Source organism: Squalius cephalus (genome assembly GCF_949319135.1).
Source record: "Squalius cephalus genome assembly, chromosome: 5".
Taxonomy (NCBI): domain Eukaryota; kingdom Metazoa; phylum Chordata; class Actinopteri; order Cypriniformes; family Leuciscidae; genus Squalius; species Squalius cephalus.
The window spans coordinates 4,468,465-4,495,314 of record NC_137126.1 but is presented as its reverse complement, the minus strand read 5'-3'; the positions used below and the strand labels follow the sequence as shown (position 1 = coordinate 4,495,314).

General features: G+C 37.2%; 1 protein-coding gene across 19 annotated transcripts in view; it reads left to right on the top strand.

Moving 5' to 3' along the window:
* Positions 1-23,512, top strand: part of ank1a (ankyrin 1, erythrocytic a) — a 136,635-nt gene extending 113,123 nt beyond the window's left edge. For 12 of the 19 annotated variants that reach the window (XM_079871502.1, XM_079871501.1, XM_079871496.1 and 9 more), the window contains 6 exons: positions 5,986-6,613; positions 7,582-7,912; positions 12,808-12,891; positions 14,916-15,059; positions 18,807-18,904; positions 22,457-23,512. In XM_079871502.1, the coding sequence (XP_079727628.1) occupies positions 5,986-6,613; positions 7,582-7,912; positions 12,808-12,891; positions 14,916-15,059; positions 18,807-18,881 (1,262 nt within the window). In that variant the 3' untranslated portion in view covers positions 18,882-18,904; positions 22,457-23,512. Of the gene's footprint in view, positions 1-5,985; positions 6,614-7,581; positions 7,913-12,807; positions 12,892-14,915; positions 15,060-16,244; positions 18,057-18,806; positions 18,905-22,456 lie in introns of those variants that run through there. The other 7 variants (XM_079871498.1, XM_079871497.1, XM_079871492.1 and 4 more) reach the window with 5 other exon arrangements.
* The last annotated feature ends 3,338 nt before the right edge of the window (positions 23,513-26,850 follow it).

The following is a 26,850-nucleotide window of genomic DNA, read 5'->3' as shown; positions in this document are numbered from 1 at the left end:
GGCTTCCTCACTCCTGGGGTGTTGGTGAGCTCTCAATAAAAGCCCAAGTAGGAGAATCCCATTTACCTGGAGCACAGCTCTCCTTGGATGGGTCATGGCTGGTGAAAGGCTTGTTTTTGCATGTGACTGCAACCTCATCCAGGAGCTCTGGAAATGTTTTGGTTTACAACCTGATTTTCAGTCTGCAATTTTCCTTTCCAGTCATAGTGAGACTTCGCACTTACACAAAACCTTATTTCCACAGAGGTCGAGCTGCAAAGGTTTTTCCCTGCTAGCCAGTGTTTTCTGAGTTGCCACAACCATTTACTTCAAACCAACTGAACTGGGAGTAAATTGGTGAAAAAGATCCAGTAATTTGGCTGGAGTGACTCCTAGACACAAGCATCAATATGGGAATACACAGAAACCTTGTCTCCATAGTGAGATCTTGAAATGAATGCTAAGACTTTAGCATTTTAAACCATATCTTTGTGGCTATAGTCAGTATAGTCTGCTATGAATAACAAGATTAGTTCACAAAAAGTAAATTTCTAAAAGATACAACTATGCTTTTTTGTGTAACGTCTTGGAATAGTGGGCAAACTGGCAAGAGTACTCTGTTTATTCAGGCAGAGCATTAAACCTGTTCCCTTTACCCCATGCTTTGTGTTTTTCTTGATATGTCAAATGCAGCCCAGCCTTCTTCCTCTCCTTCTCCTCCTCCTCCTCTTCTGCACCTCCTCTCTGACCTTTGACCTCATACAGACATCATGTTGACCTCTGGCCCTCATTTATCTCTCTGTCCTCAGACCAGTTGTGTGTTTTCTTCCCCCACCCTCCCAAACCACCTCTCCCCCCCCTTTCAAAAAAAAAAAGGAAAGTTATTGCTCTGTTCTGTGATCAACCCCCTCCATCACCAGTTTTATGCTTAGCGCCCCCTACAGGAGGGAGGTGTTTCTGACTCACCTGTCTCCTTTTCTTTCTGTCTCTCTCTGTCTATCTCTCTCTCGCTCTGTCTCCTTCCACCCAAACAACCCTCTCTCGTCTTTCTGCTAAGAGGCCTGTTTACATGCTCTTGTGGCACTTTCTTGGATGTACCTCATTCCATGATCTCTGCATGCAGGGTCCAAAAGTAACTTTTTGCCACATCTGCCAATGGCGGGTAAAATTGTATTTATTTATTTTTCACCTCATGACAATTAAACTATTTAGCTGCTTTTAAATACTGGAGACAAAAAAGTTGTTGAATCTCTTGCAGGACCATATAGGAGTAGAACCTGCAAAAGGACTGAATTTGACTTTGAATTTTTTGCTGTGTTGACTTAATGCAAGGAATATTTCATATTTAATTTAAAAAATAACTTCAAGCATCTTAGATAAATACAGCACAGCACTTGTTTTGTTTAGCAAACTTTAAAAATGAGATTTAACCCATTATTTGATCAACCAACTGGTCAGTAACCTTGTTTTATTTTCTCACCAAATCCGGTTTTACTCACATTTGACTCTTAGCGAGGGTTAATTTTGGACCCTGTCTGCATGTATCAAAGGAGGGCATAAAGCATGAATGCTTCTCCATGGAGATGTTGAGAAAACTCTAGCTCGAAGGGCTCTGGAACAGGACACAATGACACATTGACATGCCATATGCATTACCATAAAGATAAGTGAAACAAATTAAAGGCTCTGTTTAGGTAAAGTTAACTTCACCTAACCCGAAACCGTGCAAATATTCATATTCTGTTATCACTAAACTGTCTTTATGGCATATGCTGTTATCGTCCATGTGTGATGCCCTTCAAATAAAATATCACTTTTCGGCATGATGTCCGACAGCGGATCTTGCATGGCCTGTTAAAGCTGCACGAAGGCCTTGCTGGTGCTGATTGTGCTCTTTGATAGTTGTTGAGCTCAGAAATATGTTTGTTTCTTCGTTACCTTTCTTTTTTTAAACTGTTTTGGTCACTGTACAATCTTTTATTTATACTCAATGTTGTCATTTTCCTTATGTCTGTCTATTAGCTGTGAATTCAGGGACCCTGTGAAACCCCTCACAATCCGTTTTTTAAGTGCTTATGTAAATAAGTCTTTTTTGTTCACAATTATGCATTTTCTGTGCGTTAGTGGATGTTATGTTTCTGTTTATACATAACATGTTATGGACTGGCCTGTTTTTTTTTTTTCTATAAGAAACATTTTCTATTGTTTTTCTTCTGTGACTACCTTTTTATCTTCATGAGCTTGTGACTTGTGTGTTATTTGTTGGGTTTTGTGAGTGTATTTTGTGTGTCTGTCTATGTCTGTTTCCCACTCTGTCTCTGTCATAAAAAGCCTTCAATACACACAAAATGCACAAGAGCTGATGTAGTACTGAAATATATGTACTCAAATGGATGCTGGCCTGTACATTGCATACATACTACATTTATTTTAGGGCTCATGCTCCTTTTTTAATTTCTTTACCAATTATATTGTGTGTCTGATACCCCACACACAAATTCACCATTGAAACCATGGTTCCTGCCAAAAGTTATTATAGTTATAGTTACTGCAGTGAAATTGCAATGGGGGGAAAAAAGAAAAGAAATTAAATAGAAGGAAGATTCTGAAAACTTTGTACGCTGTTTAAAGTAGATCCAAATTAGCTCATTAACATTTTAAATAGTCATACTGATATTGAAATTTTAAGTGCTTTATTCAACTGTGTAAGATTAATAAATACATGTGTAAGATGTTTAAATCATTTTGACCACTTTCAATCTTATTTAATGTAAGTAATTCTATTCTATTCTATTCTGTTCTGTTCTGTTCTGTTCTGTTCTATTCTGTTCTATTCTATTCTATTCTATTCTATTCTATTCTATTCTATTCTATTCTATTCTATTCTATTCTATTCTATTCTATTACCTGCATTATATTTATAAAAAAAAATCCTAACTTTGCATTCCAATCTTCCTTTTAGTTTGATTTTCTTTTATGAATATTCTAAAAAAAAATTATCTACTTAGAAAGCAAGGTACATTCCATTCATTATCACATAAACTAAACGAACACATAGAATGATATGCAGATGAACAGAATACTTTAGATGCACATCATACAAAATGTGTCACTATACATTGCGATTTATTTATTTTAATTATTATTTAAATAGTGGTTCTTTGGTGTAGCTATGTGACAGTATTTGATTTTTCGGTAACACTTTACAATAAGGTCCCATTAGTTAACATTAGTTAATGCGTTAACAAACACTTATTAACTAACTTGGTTAAAAATACAACTATTAATTGTTCAGTCATGTCTGCTCAGGTCCATTAAATAACATTAACAGATACAACTTTTGATTTTAACAATGTATTAGTAAATGTTGAAATTAACATTAAATAAGATTCATAAATGCTTCAGAAGTAGTTTTTATAGTTCATGTGAACTAATGCATTGAACTAATGTTAACAAATAGAACCTTATTGTAAAGTGTTACAGATTTCTCAAATAAACTACACAGGCATGAGGTCACATGATTGAGTATTCCCACTCTCTGAAGTCCCATTCCAGGGCCATGTGGTTAATATATGTCTCCGGTGTGTGTAGTGTGCTCTTTATGAGAAGTCTTATCTGTACGGGGGTCGTAAACTGGGGAGAGGAAACAGACTGGTCAATAAGGCCGTTGTTTATGTCAGAGTAAGAATGTTTTTGTGGACAATACACATAATTCTCACTCCCTCTCTAACAATACACATCAGTCTCTTGATATTATAGTCACACTTGTGTTTATTGGCATTTCTGTCAATGAGTGTGTAACAGAACACTAAAAGCTACCAAACATCTGCTCCTTGTGAAAAACAGACAACAAGTACTAAGGTGCTTACATATTGTTGGCTTATAAAGCATAATTGTTATTTGTGGAAATATGAAAACACGTATTGTCAATTATGAATGTATTTTTTACCCCAATTAGTTTTGCATTTAAACCACAATGATTTTTATTGGTGTACTCTATCCATATCTATATATCTACCTACTGTTTGTTTGTTTGTCTGTTATCAATTAAAGGTGAAGTGTGTAATATCTGCACCTCTAGAGTCACCAAATGAAATAGCAAAAAAGGGCATGTTTCCACTGGTCAAACTGACAATATTGCACAATGCTCAAACAAACAATTTTTTAAAAATAAAATACACACTTCCCCTTTAAGACTGGGCTCTACGTAATTTAAATTAGATGAGTTTGAGAGCACATGTTTTTACACTTTATATAGCTGTATTTTATCATTTGACTTGTATCAAAGTTACATAAATGTAATGAAGCTACATTTTTTGAGTATGCTGTGGACTTTTGTGTATGTTTACAAGACCTTACACTTCTTTTTTATGAGAACAATGGTTATTGAAGATGATCTGTGCTGGTTGCTTGCATGCATGTTATCTGATAGAGGCCAAAATGTCATGACTCTGAGAATGAGAGCATGGAAGACTAAGCATGTGTGTGTGTATAGGGTGCTCTGCCCCAACTCCACAGTTCTGAAGGGGTGTCTTTTACTTCCTGGTTGGTGACAGTCAAAAGGTTCTCTTTAACCCCCGTTATCTCTTGTGACAAAAAAAAAAAGAAAAAGAAAGAAAGTGGGGCAGCAACAGTCTTTTACAACTGCATACTTGGTGCTACCACAATTGCCTGTGCTCTTGCTGCCGGCCCGAAGCTGCTGTAAGCGATGTTAGACGTCTTGCTTTCCTCCAGACTTGCAGTGATACAACACCACTGTTTTTCTTTAAAAGCTACACTATTTCGTATTTTATAATTGGCTGAGCTGCTCTCAAAAAACTGAAATGTACCCTCATCCTTTCTTCGGGTCATTTTGACCCGAAATTCTTTTTTTTATTTTTTTATTGAGTGATCATCAGAGGGGTCCAAGACCCTAGGACTTTTGTGGCCCTTAAACTATGAATACACACACAAAAAAATTAATGGATTCGAGGAGTTTTGTGGTTGAAATGTAAAAAAGTAACAAATCCTTCCCTCACGTGTCAAGTTGACCCCCATAGGAATGAATGGAATGCGAGGAATGCTTCAGTTTACATAGAAAAAAACTAAAAATGCTCAAAATTCTAACTAAAAATGCTAAAACATTACCAAAAATTATTTTGTAATGTCTACATGTGTATCTGAATCGATCTGAATGCATACTGAAGGGAAATCACTTTAGGACCCAGCGGAACCGCTCATTTGTTCCATATAGAGCTATAAGGCCATCTAGTGGTGGGAGTCATGAAATATCATGTTATATAATTTTTTTCCCACAAGAGGTCGGCAAAGACACCCAATGTAAGATATTTTGAGCTGAATTAATCGTAATGCATGAAATTGTGAGTTATTTTGAATTTAAGTTGAAAGAATATGAGGAATGTGCTTAAATTACTATTTATTTATTATTTATTGATCAAATTTAGTAATTTAAAGGTAAATAAAAATAAAAATAAAATGCAATGAAAAATGCAAATATTATCAAAATGAAATAAAATAAGCTTTCTGGACAAAAAAAAAAAAAAGAAGTATAATTTTAGGGCTTCAGGTCATTTTGACCCACGAGGGAATGATGTGTTACAAAGTGCGATGGAAGGATGAGGGTTAACAGTGCATTTACACTCTCAACACTGTTAGCAGCAAATCCAACGTCTGCCAACCCAAACACGCAAACTCTTTGACGAGCAAAGAAGCGCTTCTTTTCTAGAGCTTTCCAACCATGCAAGATGCACTCAAGTGCATTTCTGGACACCCAGATCTGTCAGGTACTTGAGATGAGAAATGGCTTACAGCAGCTTCAGCAACCTCTCTCAAAAAAATGTTATTCCCCCCATTTGCTTTCCACCAAGTCAGTGGGCTTGCTCTCTAATCTCCCTTCCCTAACCCCCTGATCTGGAGCACATCCCTCCTGGGTTAAAAGCGTGTGGGGCTGACTGGGGGGCGCAGTGGGGGGCCTGTATCAGTGTGCCAATCTCTGTGTCACTCCAGGTTACGGGCTGGTGGTACAGGAGGAACTAGTCTCACCGGCCTCCATGCAGTACAGTCTACCTTCGCCACTGGGCAATGAGCCCTACTGGCAAGAAGTATCGAGCATGGAGTGTGCGCCAATCGCGACCACTGAAGAGGACACACTCATGGAGATGTCTGAGGTACAGGTTTGGCCCTCAGGCAATAGTCCTTCCATTGTGACCGTTGAGGATTCGTCACTGGAGTGCAGCAATGCTGACGACCTGGGCCACTCGAGGAGCGGGACTCCCGGTGGAAACGGAACCGAGGGACTTGCTACTCCGGGAGGGTTGAGTGGATCCATCGAGCTTCTCGAGGATCAGTCCATTGGGGCGGATTCAGATTACAGTGCCGCTGGGATGCTGTGTCTGAGCGAAGGGGTCAACATCAATGCTCTGGACAGAGGTCAGGGGTTGGAGAGGTCAGAAGGGGCTGCTGGTCAAGAAGTCAACAACGTTAAAGACGCTTCCAATGGAGGGTTGGGAGAAGGAGGAGGTGACGGCACAAACTTAGAAGATAGCGTATCTCTCATTTCAGGGCAACAGCGAATTTATGCTCGAGTGAGTGAGTCACCTGGGCTAAGAAGACGGGCCGATCATGGGGAAGACAGGTGAGTTGCTCATTACGTTCTGAGTTACTTTGTGGACCAGCAGGGATATGCTGATGCATATTTTTCAGGAAGTTTCTTCAGGTAATCATTTTCAACTCTTAATTTCGAAGAGCATTGAAAATGAGGCTAAACTTGACCAAATGCTAGTATAAATGTGTCGTTCATGGGCTACTAGCGTCACCAAACGGGATTGCAGGCCGGAGCGCATTAAAGATTTTCTGTTAGAACGGTGTCGTGTAATCGGCCCTATAGTTGATAACTAATGATCTCTGCAACGGAAGTGAATCAATCAGTCAAAACTAACTTTAGCTGGACAATACAGATTGTTTCAAAGGAGCTTTACAGAGATAACAGGAAAATAATGCAACAAAGTTTGTTTCTAGAAGAAACTAGCGTCACAGTCCAGCTTAAGTAAGTTCAGTGATGGTTCATTTTTGTTGTACAAAAGTTATTAATTTAGTTCATTTATATATATATAGCCGCTCTAGAGAAAACCGCAATGTCATCGTCCAGCTCAGTTCAGTTCTCATGCAATAGTGTCAATGCAGGCAGATCAATAATATTGTTGAATATTAAATTAAATGTAAATTAAATACAGGAAATATGTCATGTAAGTTGCCAAGTGGTCAAGTGTAAAGACCACAAGTGTGGATATTGGGACAAGCCCCTAGAACAATCTGTGTTTCTTTGCAGCAGAACAGAAATAAGGCTATACTCAGACACTCTAAAAAATGCAGGGTTGTTTTAACCCAAATTTGGGTCAAATATGGACGAACCCAACTGTTTGGTTAAAAAATGTAACCCAACTGCTGGGTTTGTCCATATTTGACCCAATTTAACCCAACGGTTGGGTTTGTCCATATTTGACCCAAATTTGGGTTGAAACAACTCTGCATTTTTTTAGAGTGTAGTGATTACTGCTGACTGCATTGTCATTACCTCTTCTAATATTCTGTCTTGTTTCTCAGGTTATGTGGTGGGTCGTTCCTGTCTTACCTGCAGGATCAGGGGTCTCCCGGTTGGCACTCGCCCCCAGACCCGACCCAGAACCGAGTGGGGTCTCTACAATGCTCCCTTCCTAGACAGGCGATCGAGTCCATGATGTCCTCAGTGCGCGCCGCAGTGGACTGTGACTCTAAGCTGGCCCAAGAAGCCCTGATCGAGCCGGTGCGGGACATGGGGCATTCGGAGATCATCCACGGGCACTATCAGGGGACTCAACCTTTTGAGAAAGGACTAGGGTTCCCACACAGAACAGCCAACATTCGGGCTTGGGAGGACATGCGTCTAAGAGGACAGGTAAGAGAACTTTTTGATTTCAAATTTGTATTTAATTTGTGATGTCACATATCAAGCACCTGCTGACTGTTTTTGCTTTGGCCTGCAATGGTGTGATGGATGAGGTTGACTTCATTGCAAGGCTGTAAACATTGGGAGGACCAAACCAATCATTCTCTTAAAAGGATTTAAGAGAACTAAAAAAAAAAAGGCATGCAGCATGTTTGCCATTAAATGCATTTTGGATTGATCTATCTTTGGGGTTTACACTAAAAAAAGGTGTTTTATAAGAGAAGTCACAGACAATTTTGTCACTGCTAGGATTTGTGTTATAGCAGTTCTCGTTCATTTCTGTGGTATCCACGAAAAGACAACTCTTGTACAACTCACACGTCAAGGCTGTAATGTGATTGGTTATCGAGGCTCACGTGATCGGTCGTGCTTTCTCCAATGGTAGAGATGCAAATGTTGGTATCTCCACGTAAAAGAACATCTCTGCTTTTACTGCAAAATTGTTCTTGAAAAAGCATTGTCGAACCTAAAAGTAAGCTGTAGTGACATTGAATCATATTGTTTCACACTTTTGTAGTTTTTGACAGAAGGCTTGGTTTGTGTGATTTGGTTTAATTGAACAAAATATTGCATCAGGCAGAGAACGTAATGTAGAGGAATTGCTTTCATTGTTTGTAGTCGATGTACTCTGGATTTAGATTCCAACTCTGTGCGATAAAACGACTTTTTATCTCACAATTGCGAGTTAATGTCTCGCAATCCTGCCTTTATAACACGCAATTGCGACTTTATTTCATGCAATTCTGACTTTATATCTCCCAATTGCATTTTATAAAGTCCAAATTGCAAGTTTATTTCTCTCAAATCTGACTTATAACACACAATTGCAACTTTATATCACACATTTCTGAAAATTCAGATGAAAAATTTTAGACAAAAAAGATGAAAAAATTACCTTTTTTATTTTTTATTCTGTGGTGGAAACAAGCTTCCATATATATCAGTTGTTTTAATATTATGTGACGAGATTGGAAAAACGGTGTGCATTTATGCATCATTGGACTAAAGGAGGAACTGGGGGAAATAACATGTGGAAGAAATGGTAAAACATGACGTTATGTGGAGTGAAACTCAAGCAGTTGGTGGGAATATTGGACAGCTGTGATTAGTGTCAGTCCGACTGTATTGTGCTATAAATGCCCTCTGTGACAGACCATATTACTAGTGACTATTAAAAAACAAGCCCAAAGTCACTTATAGTAGCATACATGGATAATTGGCTTTATTCAGTAAAGTCATTGCTTACAAAAGCATTTATTTCCCCAAGGCTGATGGAAACTCAAGTGTGCACAATTGTTTGCACTTGCTTGTGGTGGCACACACATACACACACACACACAGTATACAGCCAGCCCTAGATGGACACACAACCCATTGGTTTCTAAATATAGATCTTGTCTGCTTCTGTCATCTGAAGGGCCAATCCTGCTGCAGTGGCGAGTAGGGGAGGAATATTATATATGGATTTGAAAGGCATGGACAGTAAGGTCAATGGTCTCTCAAAGACATGTAATGCTGTTACCAGCTCTGAAAATGGTGTTTAAGAAAATGTAACAGGAAAATAACTGACTTTGGTATCATTTGCAGGAAAAGGGTTTATATTATAAAGGTTTATGATGCTGCTGATTTCCACACAAAATAAAAAATGCATGGTCAGAAATGCACTTACAATGTACAGTACACTGCTCCTCAAAAGTTTTATATTTTTTGATATTTCAGTAGTCCATATTAGACATTCTACTAATTATAAGGAACTACGTGTCAGCTAACTCGCACTCTAATGACTGGTAATGACATTTAGTAGAATGTCTGAAGAGGACTATGAATTCTTTCAAGATTTGGTTTTGAAAGAAATTCATATTTTGCAAGGACACATTAGGTTGATTAATGACACAAAAGTGCCAGATAAGATATTTATAATGTTACAAATGAATTCTATTTCAAACACTGTTCTTTTGAACTTTATATTCATCAAAGAATCCCGAAAACAAACATTTCCACAAAAATATGAAGCAGCACAACTGTTTTCAACATTGATAATAATAAGAAGCAATATTTACTGAGCATCAAATCAGCATATTAGAATATGTATACAGGAAAAAATTAAATTTTACAATATATTACAATATATAACAGTTATTTTAAAGTGTTATAATATTTCACAATACTTTTTACTGTATTTGTTTTAAATAAATGCATCCTTGGTGAGGAGAAAAGACTTCTCTATAATTAAGAGTTTGTTTTAAAAACTGATTTTATATTTAAGTCATGGCCATAAACTGTACAATTAATGTAAGATTAATGGAGAGAGCAAAATATTACTTTAGGCCATGATCCTTGTCTTATATTCCCACCGTAGTAAAATTGAAAATGTCCTGGAAAATTATCGCTGGAAAAGAGTGGGAACCCTGATTACATATATTACATTAGAAAAGTTATTTTAAAGTGTAATAATATTTCACAATTTGACTGTTTTTACTCTGTTTTTAGCCTTGGTGAGCAGAAAAGACACTTTCAAAAACATTTAAAAAATCTTACCGATCCCAAACAGTAAGTCTGAGGGACAACCATTTTTATTTTTATTTAAATTCAATTCAATTTGGAAGAAAAAAAATCGGACAAAAGTTTGGATTGTGTCTGCAAGCTTTTGCTTAGTTGAATATTACATGTAAACCAAAGGAACCTGGTGTGAAAATGCGGTTGTTGAAATGTTGGCAGCTGTTTGTTCGCTCACATACAACAAGAAAGTTGTCCTCACATTGTGGGTATTTAAAGCATAACAGATCACATGTGCAATCGGACACTGGACAGAAGGGAGATGTTTTAGGAAGGTTGAGATAGAGAGAGAGAGAGAGAGAGTGCAGTCAAAAAAAGAAAGCTAAAGCCAACCACATTCCCAACACAGCTGACCGAATGAGGAAATAACCGGAGAAGGAATGGTCTCGCATTAAGAACTGCCTGCTTTCTTCAAATGAAAGCTGTGGAGAGAGTGGAAGACTGAAACTAGGGAAAGATAACATCGTTCCCTGTCTCTCCGGACCTCGGCTGGCTGGTGGAGTGTGTTTCTGTGAGCCCGTGAGAGAGCGAGCGCTTCACTATGTGGGCACTGGTGACTGAGCTGCTCTTCAGCTTCGTGTTGTTGGCCTTCATGGTCATCAGCTGCCAGAACGTCCTTCATATCGCCAGCAGCTCGGTCCGATCCGTCCTGGCCTACATCCACACTCAACTGGACCGTGAGCTGGGTGAGAATGAAGGTGTGTCTGACGAAGAGGAAAACGTCACCACTCGAGTCGTGCGCCGCAGGGTTATACTGAAGGTACTGGCGATTATTCCTTGAAGACGCTACCCTAAAAAAGTGGCTTCAGCTGTTGGAAAATGTGCAAGCTTGTAAATCTAAGGGATTACAATGATACGTGGGTGCTTGGTTTCATTGGACCTCATTTGAGTGCACTCCTGCAAACAACAGTGGTCTGCAAGAACCACAAATAATTGATCCGGTGTATGAGATACTTTACAGTGAATATTAAAAGTGCTTTGTATTTAAAGTAGGTCTGGTCATTGACACATGTTGAATTCCTACATCTTGGCTCTTGTCACATTGCTGTGGGTTAGTTTTATGCGGTATATCACAGATTGACTCCTTTTCCTTTCTGTTGAACTCCTGAATGAGACTTTTAGGGCTTTTAAAGGGGTCATGGCACAGAACACGTTTTTCCATTCCACTGCGCTACTTTTCCATTGTTTTTCAACGTAAACATGCGCTAGACATACGTGTTTACCACTGTGCTCATGTCTTTTGCAGCGTCTCGTACATGACCTGTTATCCTAAAAACATGCTGTTCAAGTTAAAATAACTTTTTTTCTTCTTGCGCTTCTTTTTTCCATTCCACTGCGCTACTTTTCCATTTTCAATGTGCTTGCATCTTTTTCCAGCGAAAAACACAAAGGAAAAACTTTCCCATTTGAAGTTCATCGTTGTCGTGTAAATGTCTCAATAGATTAATGTATCTTTTGTTTAGCTGTAAATTGCAGCCATTTTAACTCAGAATTCTAACAAAATATAATGATATGGTTCCTGAGCCTCTTATATCATATTAATATGTGACCCTGGAACACAAAACCAGTCACAAGTCGCACGGGTTTATTTGTGGCAATAGCCAACAATACATTGTATGGGTCAAAATGATCGATTTTTCTTTTATGCCAAAAATCATTAGGATATTAAGTAAAGATCATGATCCATGAAGATATTTGGTAAATTTCCTACCGTAAATATATAAAACATTTATTTCTGTGAGTGAATGCAACTTTAAAGATGATTTTCTCAATGTTTAGATTTTTTTGCACCCTCAGATTCCAGATTTTCAATAGGTGTATCTCGGACAAATATTGTCCTATCCTAACAAGCCATACACCAATGGAAAGCTTATTTGTTCAGCTTTCATGTGATGTATAAATCTCAATTTCAAAATTGTGACCTATGTGACTGGTTTTGTGGTCCAGGGTCACATATGTGCTTCGAGAGGTGCTCAAGATCTCATGGATTACAATCAAATATGTTGAATATGTTTATTACAGAGAGACGAATAATCCCCTTAACAGCACCTTTAATATTAAGCGGTGAAGGTGTGAAATCTGAAACCTGAGAAGGTTCAGATAATCATCCAATCAGAGAGAAGGAATAGTGATGCACTGCTTATTGTGATGGCCAATATACTATGAATCATTTTGACCATTTCTTGAAAAACTACAGGACTATTGCGAGCAAGTCCAACCAAAGAGCGAGTGAAGCACCCAATGGAGCATGTCGCCCTTTTAAGTTGCTTTTGTCATATCTCACCCAGGGTGATGAGGCAGAGGATCTTCACGGAGAGCAAGTGAGCGAGGAGCAATTTACAGATGAGCATGGCAACATCGTCACCAAAAAGGTCAGCGGTCTCATCCTGCTTTATTCCTGTCATTTACCACTCATTGCCATGTAATATCCATCTCAAATCCGTCTCAGTGATCATTTCGATTAGCTTTGCGAATTGAAATGATTCAGTGTTCGGTTATGCTGGGTTGGGTTTGTTGCTCTGTTCCAAAGCCTAAAGAGCTGACCGCGTAGACAGCATGTTAATGCGTCCTGATGGGGCTGTTGTGTTAAAATGTGTCCTACCTCATTTAAAACCAAATTCTAAGGCAGCATCTCACGTATCCTTCACGGAGAAGACAATTCCAGAATACATTCTGACAAATGTAAAAATGTGAATGAAATCGATCAAGATGGTGTGAAATAACTAATGGACCCTAGAATAAAAAATAAAAAAAATAAATAAAAATATATATATATAATGTGCATTTACAACAATACTTTATGTTTGGCTTTCAGTTTTTTAAACTAGTGTTTCTAATACAACAATTTTTTTTTATAAATGTTACATCTTTCTCTCTTCTGATCAACCAATCTCTATATATTTTTTTTTCCTCTTTTGCTCTTTTGGAAAGTCATAGAAACTCTATTTTGAACTTTTTTCTTTTGCTATTAGAGCAACACTTTATTTTACAGTGTGATTGTTACACGTTACATGCAGTATTACTAGAGATAACTATAAATTATGCATAATTACATGCAACTAACCCTCAACCAAACCCCAATCCTAATCCTAACCCTATAGTAAGTACATGTAGTTACTTAATAATACTCAGTACTTAAATGTATAATTACAGTGTAACAACAACACCTTAAAATAAAGTGTAGCCCAGAAATTATGTTTATATTATATTTTGTAGTTTACATTCACCCAACTATGATGACTTCCACTTCTGAGAACAACCGGAAATGGGAAATGGGTTCATATGGTTATATTTCATCAAATACTGAAATTTATAAATAGTTCAAAGATTTCATGTACCCAATAATTGTATGTACTATGTATTTGTTATTATGTACACTCAAAAAATATTTAGGCTTAAATTTAAGATTTATGCGTTTGAATTACACAGTTTTAAATTAAACAAACTAATAAATTCAATTTGATGCATATTTCTCAGTCATAATAATAAAATAAAACAAGAAACAGGTCAAATTTCTGGACTCAAAAATAGAATGTCAGAGCTTAATATTAACTATCAACTATTTGCATCTATTTGATTTTACCTATATAATAATATTTTCAAAATGCATTTATTCAAATTGCTTAGGTTCAGTATATATTTGTTTATCATAAAAATGATTAAATGTATTCTGTTAAAAACTATGAACATGGTTAAAATCTGGTGAGCTGTATAACAAACTATATTCAAATAGTTGAAATAAGATTGAAACAAATTGGGTTTATATTATATATATATATTGTGTATTTAAAACACATTCAGTTATTAGTACTATTACAGAATTCCTAAATGTTTTGTTTATGTATGACTGAATTTTATTAGCAATTCAAATACATAAATCTTAAATCTAGGGCTAAATATTTTTTACATTTATTGTGTCGTTAACTTAGCAACATGCCCTTCAAATTCTTTCGGAGTTGACCTTAATTGTAAGGTTAGTTGACTTTTTTGTACCAATTATGCGCTATATGTGAGAGTTAATGTCTATGTAAAGTGTTTAAAATCAGCCACATGTGGGACTTCATTTCAGTAAAGAGAGCGTCTGTATAGGCAGTGGACAACAAGGCAGCTCACTAAATTTTGGAACAGTTCTTAAAGTCAACATGATTCAATAGCGATTAACAAAGAAACGTACCATCATTTCGAGATGTTCTTGAGGGTGAACTTGACCATCCAAAAATAGATGGCTTGCAATAATTCACCTTGATTTTAAAAGCAACATCAAAGTATACGTTTCCTTCGAAAGTCATAACTTTTGCATGTTTCTTGCATTGTTTCTCATCTCTCACCTTTTTTCATTTCTTCTCCTGCTCCCTCTTCACGTCCACCGATTCTCAATGATCTCATCCATCCGTAGATTGTGAGGAAGGTGGTCCGGAGAGGAAAAGGGGAGGAAGGGGTTCAGGAGCTCATCATAGAAGGGCTGCCGCAGGAGATCAGTGAGCCAGACGTTGATGGAGAGCAGTACATGAGCTATGCAGTCCTGGGCCGTGACAGCAAGGTGGGCTTTTGAGTTAGCAGAGCTGGTCACACTTTATATTAAGTGTCTTAAACTACTATGTATTTACATTTAAATGAATCATTTGATACAATGCACTTATTGGGCCCTATCATACACCTGGCGCAATGCAGTTGTGCACAAAGTGTGTTTTGCTAGTTTCAGCCCTACGCAGTTATCATTTTCACGTCCTGCGCCACGTTGTTTAAATAGCAAATGCATTTGCGTCCATTTGTGCGCCCATGGGCTGCTGGTCTGAAAACCAGGTATGTTTATTCTATTTTTGAGGCAACAGAAATAGACTGAGCCATTGACCAACTTGGTCTAAAGTCAATGGCGCAGTGTTTTTTTTTGTTATTTAAAGAGCACGTTAGTAATATGAGCCTATAGGCCGGTCCACAACGCACGTACACTTTGTCCCGTAGATGGTCTGCTTGCACTTTAACCTCGTGCACGAGCAGATCCTTTTACTCGCTAGAGAAGCGTTCAGTTTTTACGCTTGCAAATTTTCTTAATATTAGAAAAATATTAAGATTAGAAATATTAGAAATCTCTTAATATTACTCATTAAGAGAATAGGGACAACCCTTTTAGACCATGCGCCGGGAGCGCCGACCATTTTTCCTGTCATTAAACTAGCAAAAGTGGATTCAGACACGCCCTAGTGCACTAGTAAGACCATGCACTTAGATCCTTAAAATAGAGCCCATTGTGTACATACATGGTGGAGTGGAGTTAGACTAGTCTAGTAACTAGTTGGTTGCAAAATTTCAATTAGTCGTTGCACACATCTCTAGTTTTTACATTGTATTTATATTTAAAAATACCTGCATTTAATTACAGCTGTGATTCATTTCTGGAATTACATCTATAATCACTCTGTTACATCTTAACCCACTCTTAGACCAACCCATACCACCAAACCTGTGCCTAACCGTACCGTATCCCACCTCAAGTGTCAATCAACACAATAAATGCGTTACACCTAACAATGAATTTTTTGATGTAAGAACATAGCTGTTAAAGACACCTAATATAAAGTGTGAGCGCTGGGCTTGTTGCACCAGGACTGATAGGATTTGTTTTGAAGAGGAATATGTAAAGTGCGAGATGGTTGAATAAAATCAAGGCTCAGTAGACCAGGAGAACACCAAATACATAAATGCATACTTTTTCTTTGCATTATAGATCTTATAGAAGATGCAGCATATACATGTGATCCACATAAGAAGATTATAATGTATCTGCAAGAATGTGCCATGAATCATTTAAAGTTGCAGAAATTGCTTTTGTATGGAAGAAATAGAGTGAAAATATTGTGGCAAGTGTCAGAGGACAATATATGCTCTGGATAATGTGAGAAACTTGTAAGCCTGTAGATGCAAACTTTATTAAAATTGTCCTTAATATTAGACATGTTCAGCTTTATTATAACTGTGCTTCATATTATTGATGGCTTAGTATCATGTTAGGTAACGCTGGTCAGAATTGAATTGGTAATCATATCATTGGAGTTTAGTGTTTAGTTTCTCCACAATGTATCATTATACTTTCTCTTGGGCACTTTTGTCATTTCCTGAGTTTGTTTCCGTTCAAAAAGAGGAATCAGTCAGAACCGGGATTTGGTGGTGAACAACAAATAACACTGAACATTGCATTTTAGAGGCCAAATGTGGTGTCATGGTCACACTTTAGTTTGGGGAATACACCATGACTTTTGGCTCAATAAACTCCTAATTTACTGCTTATTAATAGTTAGTAAGGTTGTTGTTAAGTTAAGTTTAGGTATTGTGTAGGATTAAGGGATGCAGAATATGGTCATGCAGAATAAGGCATTATTTTGTGCTTTATAAGTACTAACAAACAGCCAATATTCAAGCTAAAAGCAACTTAATCGTGAGAATTGGTCCCCAAACTAAAGTGTTACCGGTGTTATTTATTAGACTGAATATATCTGGCTATATTCTGCCATTCTACTCTACTCAGACTACTATATCTGCAGTATTCAGTATGTACTGTGCATATTATGCGAACAATCTGCATGTGTGGAATACAGAACTATTACAACCGCCAAAATATAGCGTATGCAGAAGAGCACACTGGGAAAAATGAGCTTCTCTTTCCAGTGTTATAAATAAATTAGGAGCTACATGTTTTTCTTGACTCCTTATTTAATCCGACTGACAAATGGTGAGCCTTTTTGCACAAAATAAGATTATTATTTACATTTTATTTAATATAGGCAGAGGCTATTTGCACAAATTGCAATAAATGCTATTCACACAAAGTGCCAATAGCAGTATTTTCTTTGCACTAAGTGTAAATAGTATTTAGATGCTGTTTGCATGTTGATGTTGTTTGCACCTCAGTGTATTGTAGTAATTCATATAACAGTTTGCAATAATAACAACATGTTAACACATTATATTTATTAAAATCATAATTGGATGCCTCCTTATTGGGACATTATTGCCCTCCCCTATACCTACCCCTAACCCCTAACCCCTAACCCCTAACCCCTAACCCCGTACCCGATAAGCACTTTATTCCCACTATTAAATACCCTTTAGGCACTTTATTTCCACTCTTCAAGTATTTTCTTTAAATAAACTCCTCTCTGAGCTGATATGAGATGGGAAAAGGAAGAAGAATGGGTTGGGAATAAGGCGGATTTGAACTTGGGTTGGTTGTCAACTCAACTCAAGTCAAGTCACCTTCATTTATACAGCACTTTTAACAATATAGACTGTTTCAAAGCAGCCTTACAGTGATAATAGGAAATTTAAATAACAGATATTGTTTTGGCTTTACGGCAGCTCTAGAATAAAGTTATTGTCCAGCTAAAGTTATTCTGCATATTGTTTCACACACTAAGCTTAAATTAATATGCACTGTGTAGTGTATACTGTGGAGTATGTGGTCAGCAAAACATTAGTATTCCATTCTGAACATATTCTGCCTTGTAGGCCCTTGTAGATTTTGAGGAAATTACATCACCAGGTTGGTTCATATGTGACCCTGGACCACAAAACCAGTCTTGTGGGTTTTTTTATTTCAATTGAGATTTATACATTATCCATTGATGTATGGTTTGTTAGGATAGGACAATATTTGGCCGAGATACAACTATTTGAAAATCTGGAATCTTGTGCTGCATTCCCTCACAAAAATACAATTTTTATATATTTACGGTAGGAAATTTACTAAATATCTTCATGGATCATGATCTTTACTTAATATCCTAATGATTTTTGGCATAAAAGAAAAATGGATCATTTTGACCCATACAATGTATTGTTGGCTATTGCCACAAATAAACCCGTGCGACATGTGACTGGTTTTGTGGTCCAGGGTCACATATGTGATTCCTCTTTATGAGCGTCCCAGTTAACCCTCACTTCATTTGATGTTCATTATCATTTGTTTACATATGATTTATGTCAAGTTTCCCTGTATACGCTCGACTTTAATTAAACTTCTCTTTGCCCAGACTGTGAATGTGCCCGTCTGATGCTATTTGCTTTTTTTCTCTTTATCCTATCCCATTTATTTCCCCCCGTCTCTCTTCCGTTCTCACCCGTTCTTTGTTTTGTGTGCTCTTGCACGTTCTGCCTATATCTCTTTTTTCATTAACACCTCACCTAATTGTTTCACTCTGCCCTCTCCGTCTGTCCCGTTACCCTTCTTGTTTCTACTCGTTCACTCTCCCGTTGTCCTCCCCTGGATGGTCCCGTCTGCTCTCCACCGTAGCCGGATGTTGTGGATGTGAAGAGGGGAGGCGCTCAGATAGTGAAATGTGCGAGTCTACGGAGAGTAAAGCAGTGAGTCTGACTCGCGCCTCCCTGCAGGTACAGGACATTGCTGCACTTTGTGCTAATGTAATCCTGCTAACCAATGGGATTCAGTCGTCATTCTGAGCCATAAGACTATGGTGCCATAGGTCATTACCAGGACACGGTGCCATTTATGACGGAAAATCCTGGTATTAGGGACCACGATTGCTTCCCCAACAGTATTCAGACTAGTGATAAAAAAATATGGGTTTCTCAGTTGGACAATTCACAAGTAGATTCAATGTGTTTTGTAATAAATCACATATTTATCATTTAACATTATTTTAAGATGCCACCGCATAATGGGGTCGAACTGAAGTGCTGGGACATTGAAATATTTAGCATTTTTCCAGAAATACAATGTATTTTGATGAAAAAAACCTTGCATAGGTATTGAAAACAAGATATAATTTCAATAAAATCTGAATTTGGGTAGAATGCAAGGTTTTGATTTTGGTAATTAATTTGACAAATTTTATTCTGATATAAAACAATAATATAAATAATGTGACTACATTCTGTATCTTTTTCTATAGAAATATCTATTTACAAGTCATGAGGATATAACGCACCGTTCCTGAGAATGATCCAGGTATTCTAGTTTTAGGTTTTCTGAATATTTAAACATATTCAGATAAATCAAACTATCGAAAACTTAAACATACAGTAGTATTTCATTATCAAGCAGTACAGAGGCCATAGGAATGTAAATATATAAGGAGATTATACCAATAACCTGCTTAGTTGCAGGTAGTAAGTGTGTTTGAAAGGATCAATGTCTCTGAAAGTGAATCTCAGCTGAGTGAGCATGTAGGTATAGGCTATTGGAGGTATAGGCTATTATATGGCTATTATATATTATAGATTTTAAAATAAAGAAGAAGCACTAGTATTCAGGCATAGATATACATATAGGCCTATTGATTTTGTATAAGGTGTGCCTTCTGTTATGCCATTTGATGTTCTACTTTGACACATTTCACCTCACTGCATTAACTCCAGAATTCCTCTGACATCTTGTCCATTTCCAACTAATATATGTATATACAGTATATAAGTGTCCACTCAGAAGTTGTGTGCCCTTCCTCCTTTTTAACTTCAGAATAACTCTTGATTATGTTTGTTTTTTTAATCTTGTCGGAATCTTTGCAGGATTCTATCTATTCCTATCCTATGATAATTTGGAATCCTAATGAGATTAAACCATGTTGAAATGAGTATTTTTGTTGGATGTTGTGGAATATTTATCGAAATTCTATTGGTGTTGGAATAATGTGCTGGTACACCTAAAGCACTTTACAGCGGGAGCTTAAATTACTCCTTAAATTACTTAAAGGTACACTAAGTAACTTTTGGCCCTCTTGCAGTTACTGCATGCATTTTGTGGAAGAACATTGTTTTGGTTGTGCTTCGGCTCTGCGTGTCTGTGTGGATGAATATGGTTATGATGCTGCACATAAAACATTCACTATAGGCTTAAGGCCGCGTGTCCACCAATGTGCTTTTTCACGCGGCTGGCGTATTTTTTCAATTGTTTTCAATGGGAGCGCCGCGTTTTTAAAACGCCATGAGCGTAACGAAGCGCTGAACGTCTTTTTCACACTGAAGTGCTGAGCGTTCAGCGTTTTTTTACTGGTCGCCGAGAGTTGAAGAATGTTCTACTTTGGGTAAAACGCAGCGCTCATCACTGTCACTTTTTCCCAACCGTCCAATCACAGTGGAGAAGGGGTGGGACTAATACCACACCGACCAACCGCCACATTCTGCTTGTACAACGTCAACAGAGGACAACAACAAGCATAAGAACGGGAAAAAATCATTTAAAACAACAGCCAGAGAAAATACATTGCATTGTATTGACATTTTAATATAGAATCAACAGAGAAACAAAATGTGTGTGAAATGAGATACTAGCAACACTTTCGCAGATATTCTGTATCATAACAAGCAAAGTGTCTCAACTGAAAAAAAGGCAACGCTGCCAAAACGCTCTCAAGCGCCCACAGGCGTTTTCAGCAGAGCGCCTAGCGTTTTCAGCTGGCTAAAAATACTTTGGTGGACACCCGGCCTAAGAGATTTAACCAGTTTAGATGGAAAGGATCTCAAGCTGACTAGGTGAAGACGTTACAGTAGCTTTACCCATTAATAGACACGCTACTTCCTTGAGAGTAAATTCCATGTCAGCGCTACAACAACCATAATGAAATAACCCTTCACAATAGATGATGCTTTACAAGAACTCTGTTAGAGAGATGCAAAATATAAACACTTATAATAGGCTTACCATAGTGAATCAGGGTAAGACAAAACACCTTTTGGAAGAAGGATTGATGATGTATTGACTCGTTATTTAAATTGAGTTAATTTTGAACAAAACAAAGTTACATAGTGTACCTTTAGTTGACATTTTTCATATTGGGAACATCTTTATCCTATTATAGACTCTGAAAGATTCCTCTAAGTGTTGTAAACTACTGATGATTGGTGTCACTCAGACCTGTCAGAAAAGCATGCTGTATGTTTGTTATATTAAGCATAGTTGAAATAATCTTATAGTTGTCCAGTTGGAAAACCCAACTGAATTCAACTTAAGATCATTTATGCCCATTATCTGATCTAGACGGTTTGATCAGATGAACCACCGGTTTGTAGATTTGGTTTTGGCCTGGTAAGAGCTGGTAAAGCACATTCACTGCAAAAAAGATTTGCTTCCTCAGCATTTTTGTCTTGTCTTACAATACAAATATCTAAACCTTCTTAAATCAAGACATGTTTTCTTGAGTTGCTAAATGACATAAGATATATAAAATGTATCAAAATGAACAAATATCTGCCAATGGGGTCAGAAAAGGGAAAACATGTTTTTTTGTTGTTTTTTTACCGCACTGGTATATATATTTTTTTCTTAATTTAGACAAATTTTTCAGCAAACAAGACTTAGGGCCAGATTTACTAAAGAGGGCAAATTAGCATGAGAACATATATAACCAAAAAATAACCCAAAAAAAACAAAAAAGCGCAGATGTGAGTGTAAAGTTCTGCGTGTGATCTAATGATGACACACAAATTAAAGAATACAGACTCAGCCAGATCATTTCCATAATGACCAACACAATCTACCAAGAGCAGCGAAAATTAGCGACTGGTTTAAGACATAGATAAATAATGGCGCAAACACCAGTAAATTGACAAGTGCAAACCTTAGTAAATCACCTTGCATGATTCATTTAAATATTCTCCTCCCATAAATGTTGAGTCTGAAAGGGAAACTCCTACAAATGCATATGCAATAAGGTCAGCCGCATAAATAATCGTTTTTAATGCCTTTTAGTAAATCTTGGCCTTATTGAGTACCTCAAGTAAAAGCATCTTGATTTAAGAAGGTTTAGATATTTGTACTGGATAAAATATGAAGATATGAGTATGAAATTTGTTTTGTTTTTTTTGCTGTGTTGCACCAGCTACCACTCTCCAAAACATACACTGACCATGTCTTTAATCTCAATGCAAATGTCATGATTCTTTCAGATTGCAGCATTGTAACCTTCCTTTCTATTTTTCCAATAGGACTTGACACCTAGACCCAAACCATCCTTCACTGACACATGATGGGCGTCAAATAAAGAAGAAAACCGAAGTAGAGCGCTGGCGATAGGCGATGGATATCAACTACGAAAAAGAGATTTTAGGAATTTTTTTAACAAGCAAAACCAACACTAGAGGCTAGAGGCATGATTTCTTATAAAATGAAACCAAACAATGAAAAAAAGCAAGCATTTGAGAAGTGCTTCCTGTAATCTCAATATCAGCATGTGAAAGTGCTGTCGCATGGCCTGCCTTTACATACAGCACTGACTGCAAGCAATTATGAGGTGAGAAAATATTGTCGTACCGCAAGGGCTGTAAAATGGTGTGGGGAAGGACTTTGGCCAACTGGAAGCGTACGCTTGAGATCGGGGGGTTTTGGGGGCACGTGGGACACAAAAGCTAGTTTTAGTCCAATCCAGCAAAAGTTTCCTGAAATTTAGTCTTCCAGAACACACTAGTACTGAGATGATTTCCCACCAGGAGGAGTCTGACCCTCTTGTACTGGTATTATATTCATAATATGCACTCAAATATGATGTGAATGTACTCTCTCTCTCTCTGTGTGCGTGTGTTCTTCTTCACAGCCAAAAAAAAAGTGAACAATCTATGCGATGATTATGCTGCTGTCTCAATACTTGCTCCTGAAGTCTTGTCCAGTCCAATAGTACGTGTCTTGTGTATTGTAAAGGTATAATTGTGTAGCAAATGAGCTGTGAACTCCTGTGTTGCCTGAGATATGCTAGGCTCAAGGGTTTAAATGTGTTTCAGTGGGATACAGTACATTGGACATACTTTGAAATCACTGTGGGGATCTATATGTGCACGTTTGCAGATTATTTTCATGCATTCCTCTGTGTCATATGAACCCTGAGCTTCCATTTAATAACTTGATATGCACAGAGGAGCATAAAAGCATTATATTAACATTAACATTATCCACCATAAACGTTTGCTTTATTTCAAATAATCACTAGTAAGATTTCCTTCTGTATCCTTGAGAGCAAACAAAAAGCAATAAAATTATTTTTTCTTGTTTATTAGTTTAATCCGAATAGTTATAAGGTCTAAACTTTCAGTGAAGTAAAATGAACATTCCTTGTTTAGGAAAGAAAACAAAAAACGTTTGGTAACACTTTACAATAAGTTTATAGTTCACTACATTGGTTATCAATGAAAACTACTTCTAAAGCATTTATTAATCTTAGTTAATGTTCATTTCAACTATTACTAATACATTATTATCATCAAAACACTATATTATTTACAAAGAACAGCTGTATTTTATTAACGTTAACAGATTAATAAATACTATTAAAAGAACGAATAGGAGCTTTTTGTAAAGTGTTACGAGATGTGATGCCTTCAAAGGAAGAAAACTAGAACAGATTGAAACCATTTCAATATATTTAATGACATTAAACAATAACTTTGGCAGCCCAAAAATCAATATCATTTTCCCCTAGACATGTCACAGTTATTGGCATCCCTGCAACACAGTTCCAGTGTTAGTCCTTGTAATTATCCCATATCCATCTATAACTTCATAAATAGCGTCATCCGCATAGTGCAGTACGTGTGTACCATGAGCCACACATTGTCACCTCTAAAAAACCTGTTCATTGTTTTTAATTTTGCTCCCTATGCTGAATGAGGCTGTTTGGCTTATATTGATGTGTGTACCCATCATACAAAAATACATTCTTAGAATGTTTCGCAAACATTTCCATTAAGTTATGAAAACGTTGTTTCGGAATTTTCTCAGAACGTTCATAACATCCAGTTTTTTCAAATCTTTTAAAAACGTTTTTTCTTGGTTATGTGAATGTTAGAGAAAACATTAAGGGAATGTTTGGTAACACTTTAATTGAAGGTGACATAGTTACACATTACTACATGTATTTACTATATTAATAACAGCAAATTATGCATAATTACAAGTAACCCTAAACCAAACCCTAACCGTAACTCTATAGTAATGTAATTAATTATTATTACTCAGTAGTATAAGTACATTGTCACCTTAAAATAAAGTGTAACCGGATGTTTTATGGGAACATCACTTCTGAGTGTTCTCTGAACCATCTAAACATTCAGCTAAATGTTATAAAAAATATAAATAATATTTTTATATATATATATATACACTATACTGCCAAAACTATTGGGACACCCCTCCAAATCATTGATGTTCACAGGAGTTCCAGTCACTTCCATGGCCACAGTTGTATAAAATCAAGCACTTAGGCATGCAATGAACCAATCACAAACTGGCTTATCCACCTGGCGCACTATTGGCGGGTTTAATCCAATCCAATTCCTTCTAACCTCTCGACGATGCTCAATGGCTTCTTTAGTTTAGCAAAGGAATCGCTCGAGTGGGTGTAAATACTGCTCGCTTTCATGTTTTGTTGCACAACCTGCAAAAATCGCTGGATGCCATTGCTGCTTCTGCAAACTGCTGATCAATGCTCCAAACCAACACGTTTGTGGACACGTTTCCTGCCTGGAGTTTTCGCTGCAAAGTACGTCACCCGGATCGCTGGTCTGATTGGTTGAAGGACTATCCAATTGCGAACAGAGTGATTTAAACTATGCCCGTTGAAAATACAGAGCAGACTCCCCAGACTAATGTTCAGTCTTAAAAGATTGAGCTTGGTCTAGTGATAGCCAGACTAGTGATAGGTTGCCACCTGTGCAATAAGTCCATTCGTGAAGAGTCTGGGTTTGGCGGTTGCCAGGAGAACGGGACTTGCCTGACTGCATTGTGCCAACTTTAGTGGAGGGGGGATTGTGGCGTGGGGTTGTTTTTCAGGGGTTGGGCTCGGCCAGTTCCAGTGAAAGGAACACGTAATGCTTCAATACCAAGACATTTGGACAATTTCATGCTCCCAACTTTGTGGAAACAATTTGGGGATGTTCCTGCTCCAACATGACAAAGCTGGGTCCATAAAGACATGGATGAGTGAATTTGGTGTGGAGGACTTGACTTTCCTGACCTCAACCCGATAGAACACCTCTGGGATGAGTTAGAGCGGAGACTGCGAGCCAGGGCAAATGCACTTCTAATAATACTCATAAACACACTCCTAAACCTTGTGGAAAGCCTTCAGAAGAGATGAAGCTGTTATAGCTGCAAAGGCTGGGCCAACTCCACATTTAACCCTACGGATTAAGAATGGGATGTCTTTAAAGTTTATGTGGAGGTTAAGTTATTCATGTAGAGGCAGACCTCCCAAAACTTTTGGCAATATAGTGTATGTATATATCTTTTTCCTCATTATTATTGCATTATATTTTTACCAAAAGTCCCTTTGGTAAGAAAAGTAAATAGAATTTTTATGGGATTTTTATCATTTTTAAATTAGAATTTTTAAAATGTCTACGTGAAAATGAATGGCAATTAGATGGCGTTCACAAAATTGTTCTTTGGGTGCCAATTATTGGTAAAATATTTTTTTAAACAACTTGACTGAAAGGTTAGATTTTCCTTATCTTTTTAGCATAACAAACAACATTGGTTATTAGTATATTTTTTCATTGCCTTTTTGTTCACCATTACAGGTGATGCCAATAATCATGGCGTGCACTATATCATGTTTTTAAGGAAAACCACACAGTCTGTATTTTTATCATTAATAAGATTAGATGCCTAATAATTTTATAGGCACATGCAACTCTTAAGCTTGATGAAGACACGCAGCCACTGAACACTGTGATCAGACTGTCCTACAGCAGAACAGATCTGACTTCATACACACACACACACACACACACACACACACACACACTGAACTATAATGTGGATTATCTGGATTTGCACTTAAGTTATTCTTCTCCAGCAATTCAACCACTCGTCTCTTTCTTCAGGAGGTTTTTTGCAGCAACTGCCAGTCAGTCCAGTTGTAGACTGTATATTGATGCTCATCTCGTCACTATATCTTATTATGCAAACAGCGATTGGTTGGCCATCATCTCGACTGATGCCCTGATCATCAGATCCAACATCTGACAAATCAACTATAGTCCTTATATGTTAGTATTAATGCAGCAAACCCCTTCAAGGCTTTCATTTATATTGACTTTATATTGAATTAGCAAAGACTCGTGACTGCATGGCCTCCATGCAAACTATCTCATTTCATTTTATGTTACGTCTGAGTACAGCATAGATACTTGATCCTGAAATTATCCTGTGATGAAAAAACAACGGAAGCTACATTTTCAGGCGTTTCAGATGTGTGCAAATAAAAATAAGATTCTGTTAATATCATAAAAGCACAATACCAAATATAGGCCATTTATTGTAGCATTGTGTGTAATGCCTTAGCATTGTTATTCCATCTTTGTTATCCCTTGTTCAAGTCACATGAATA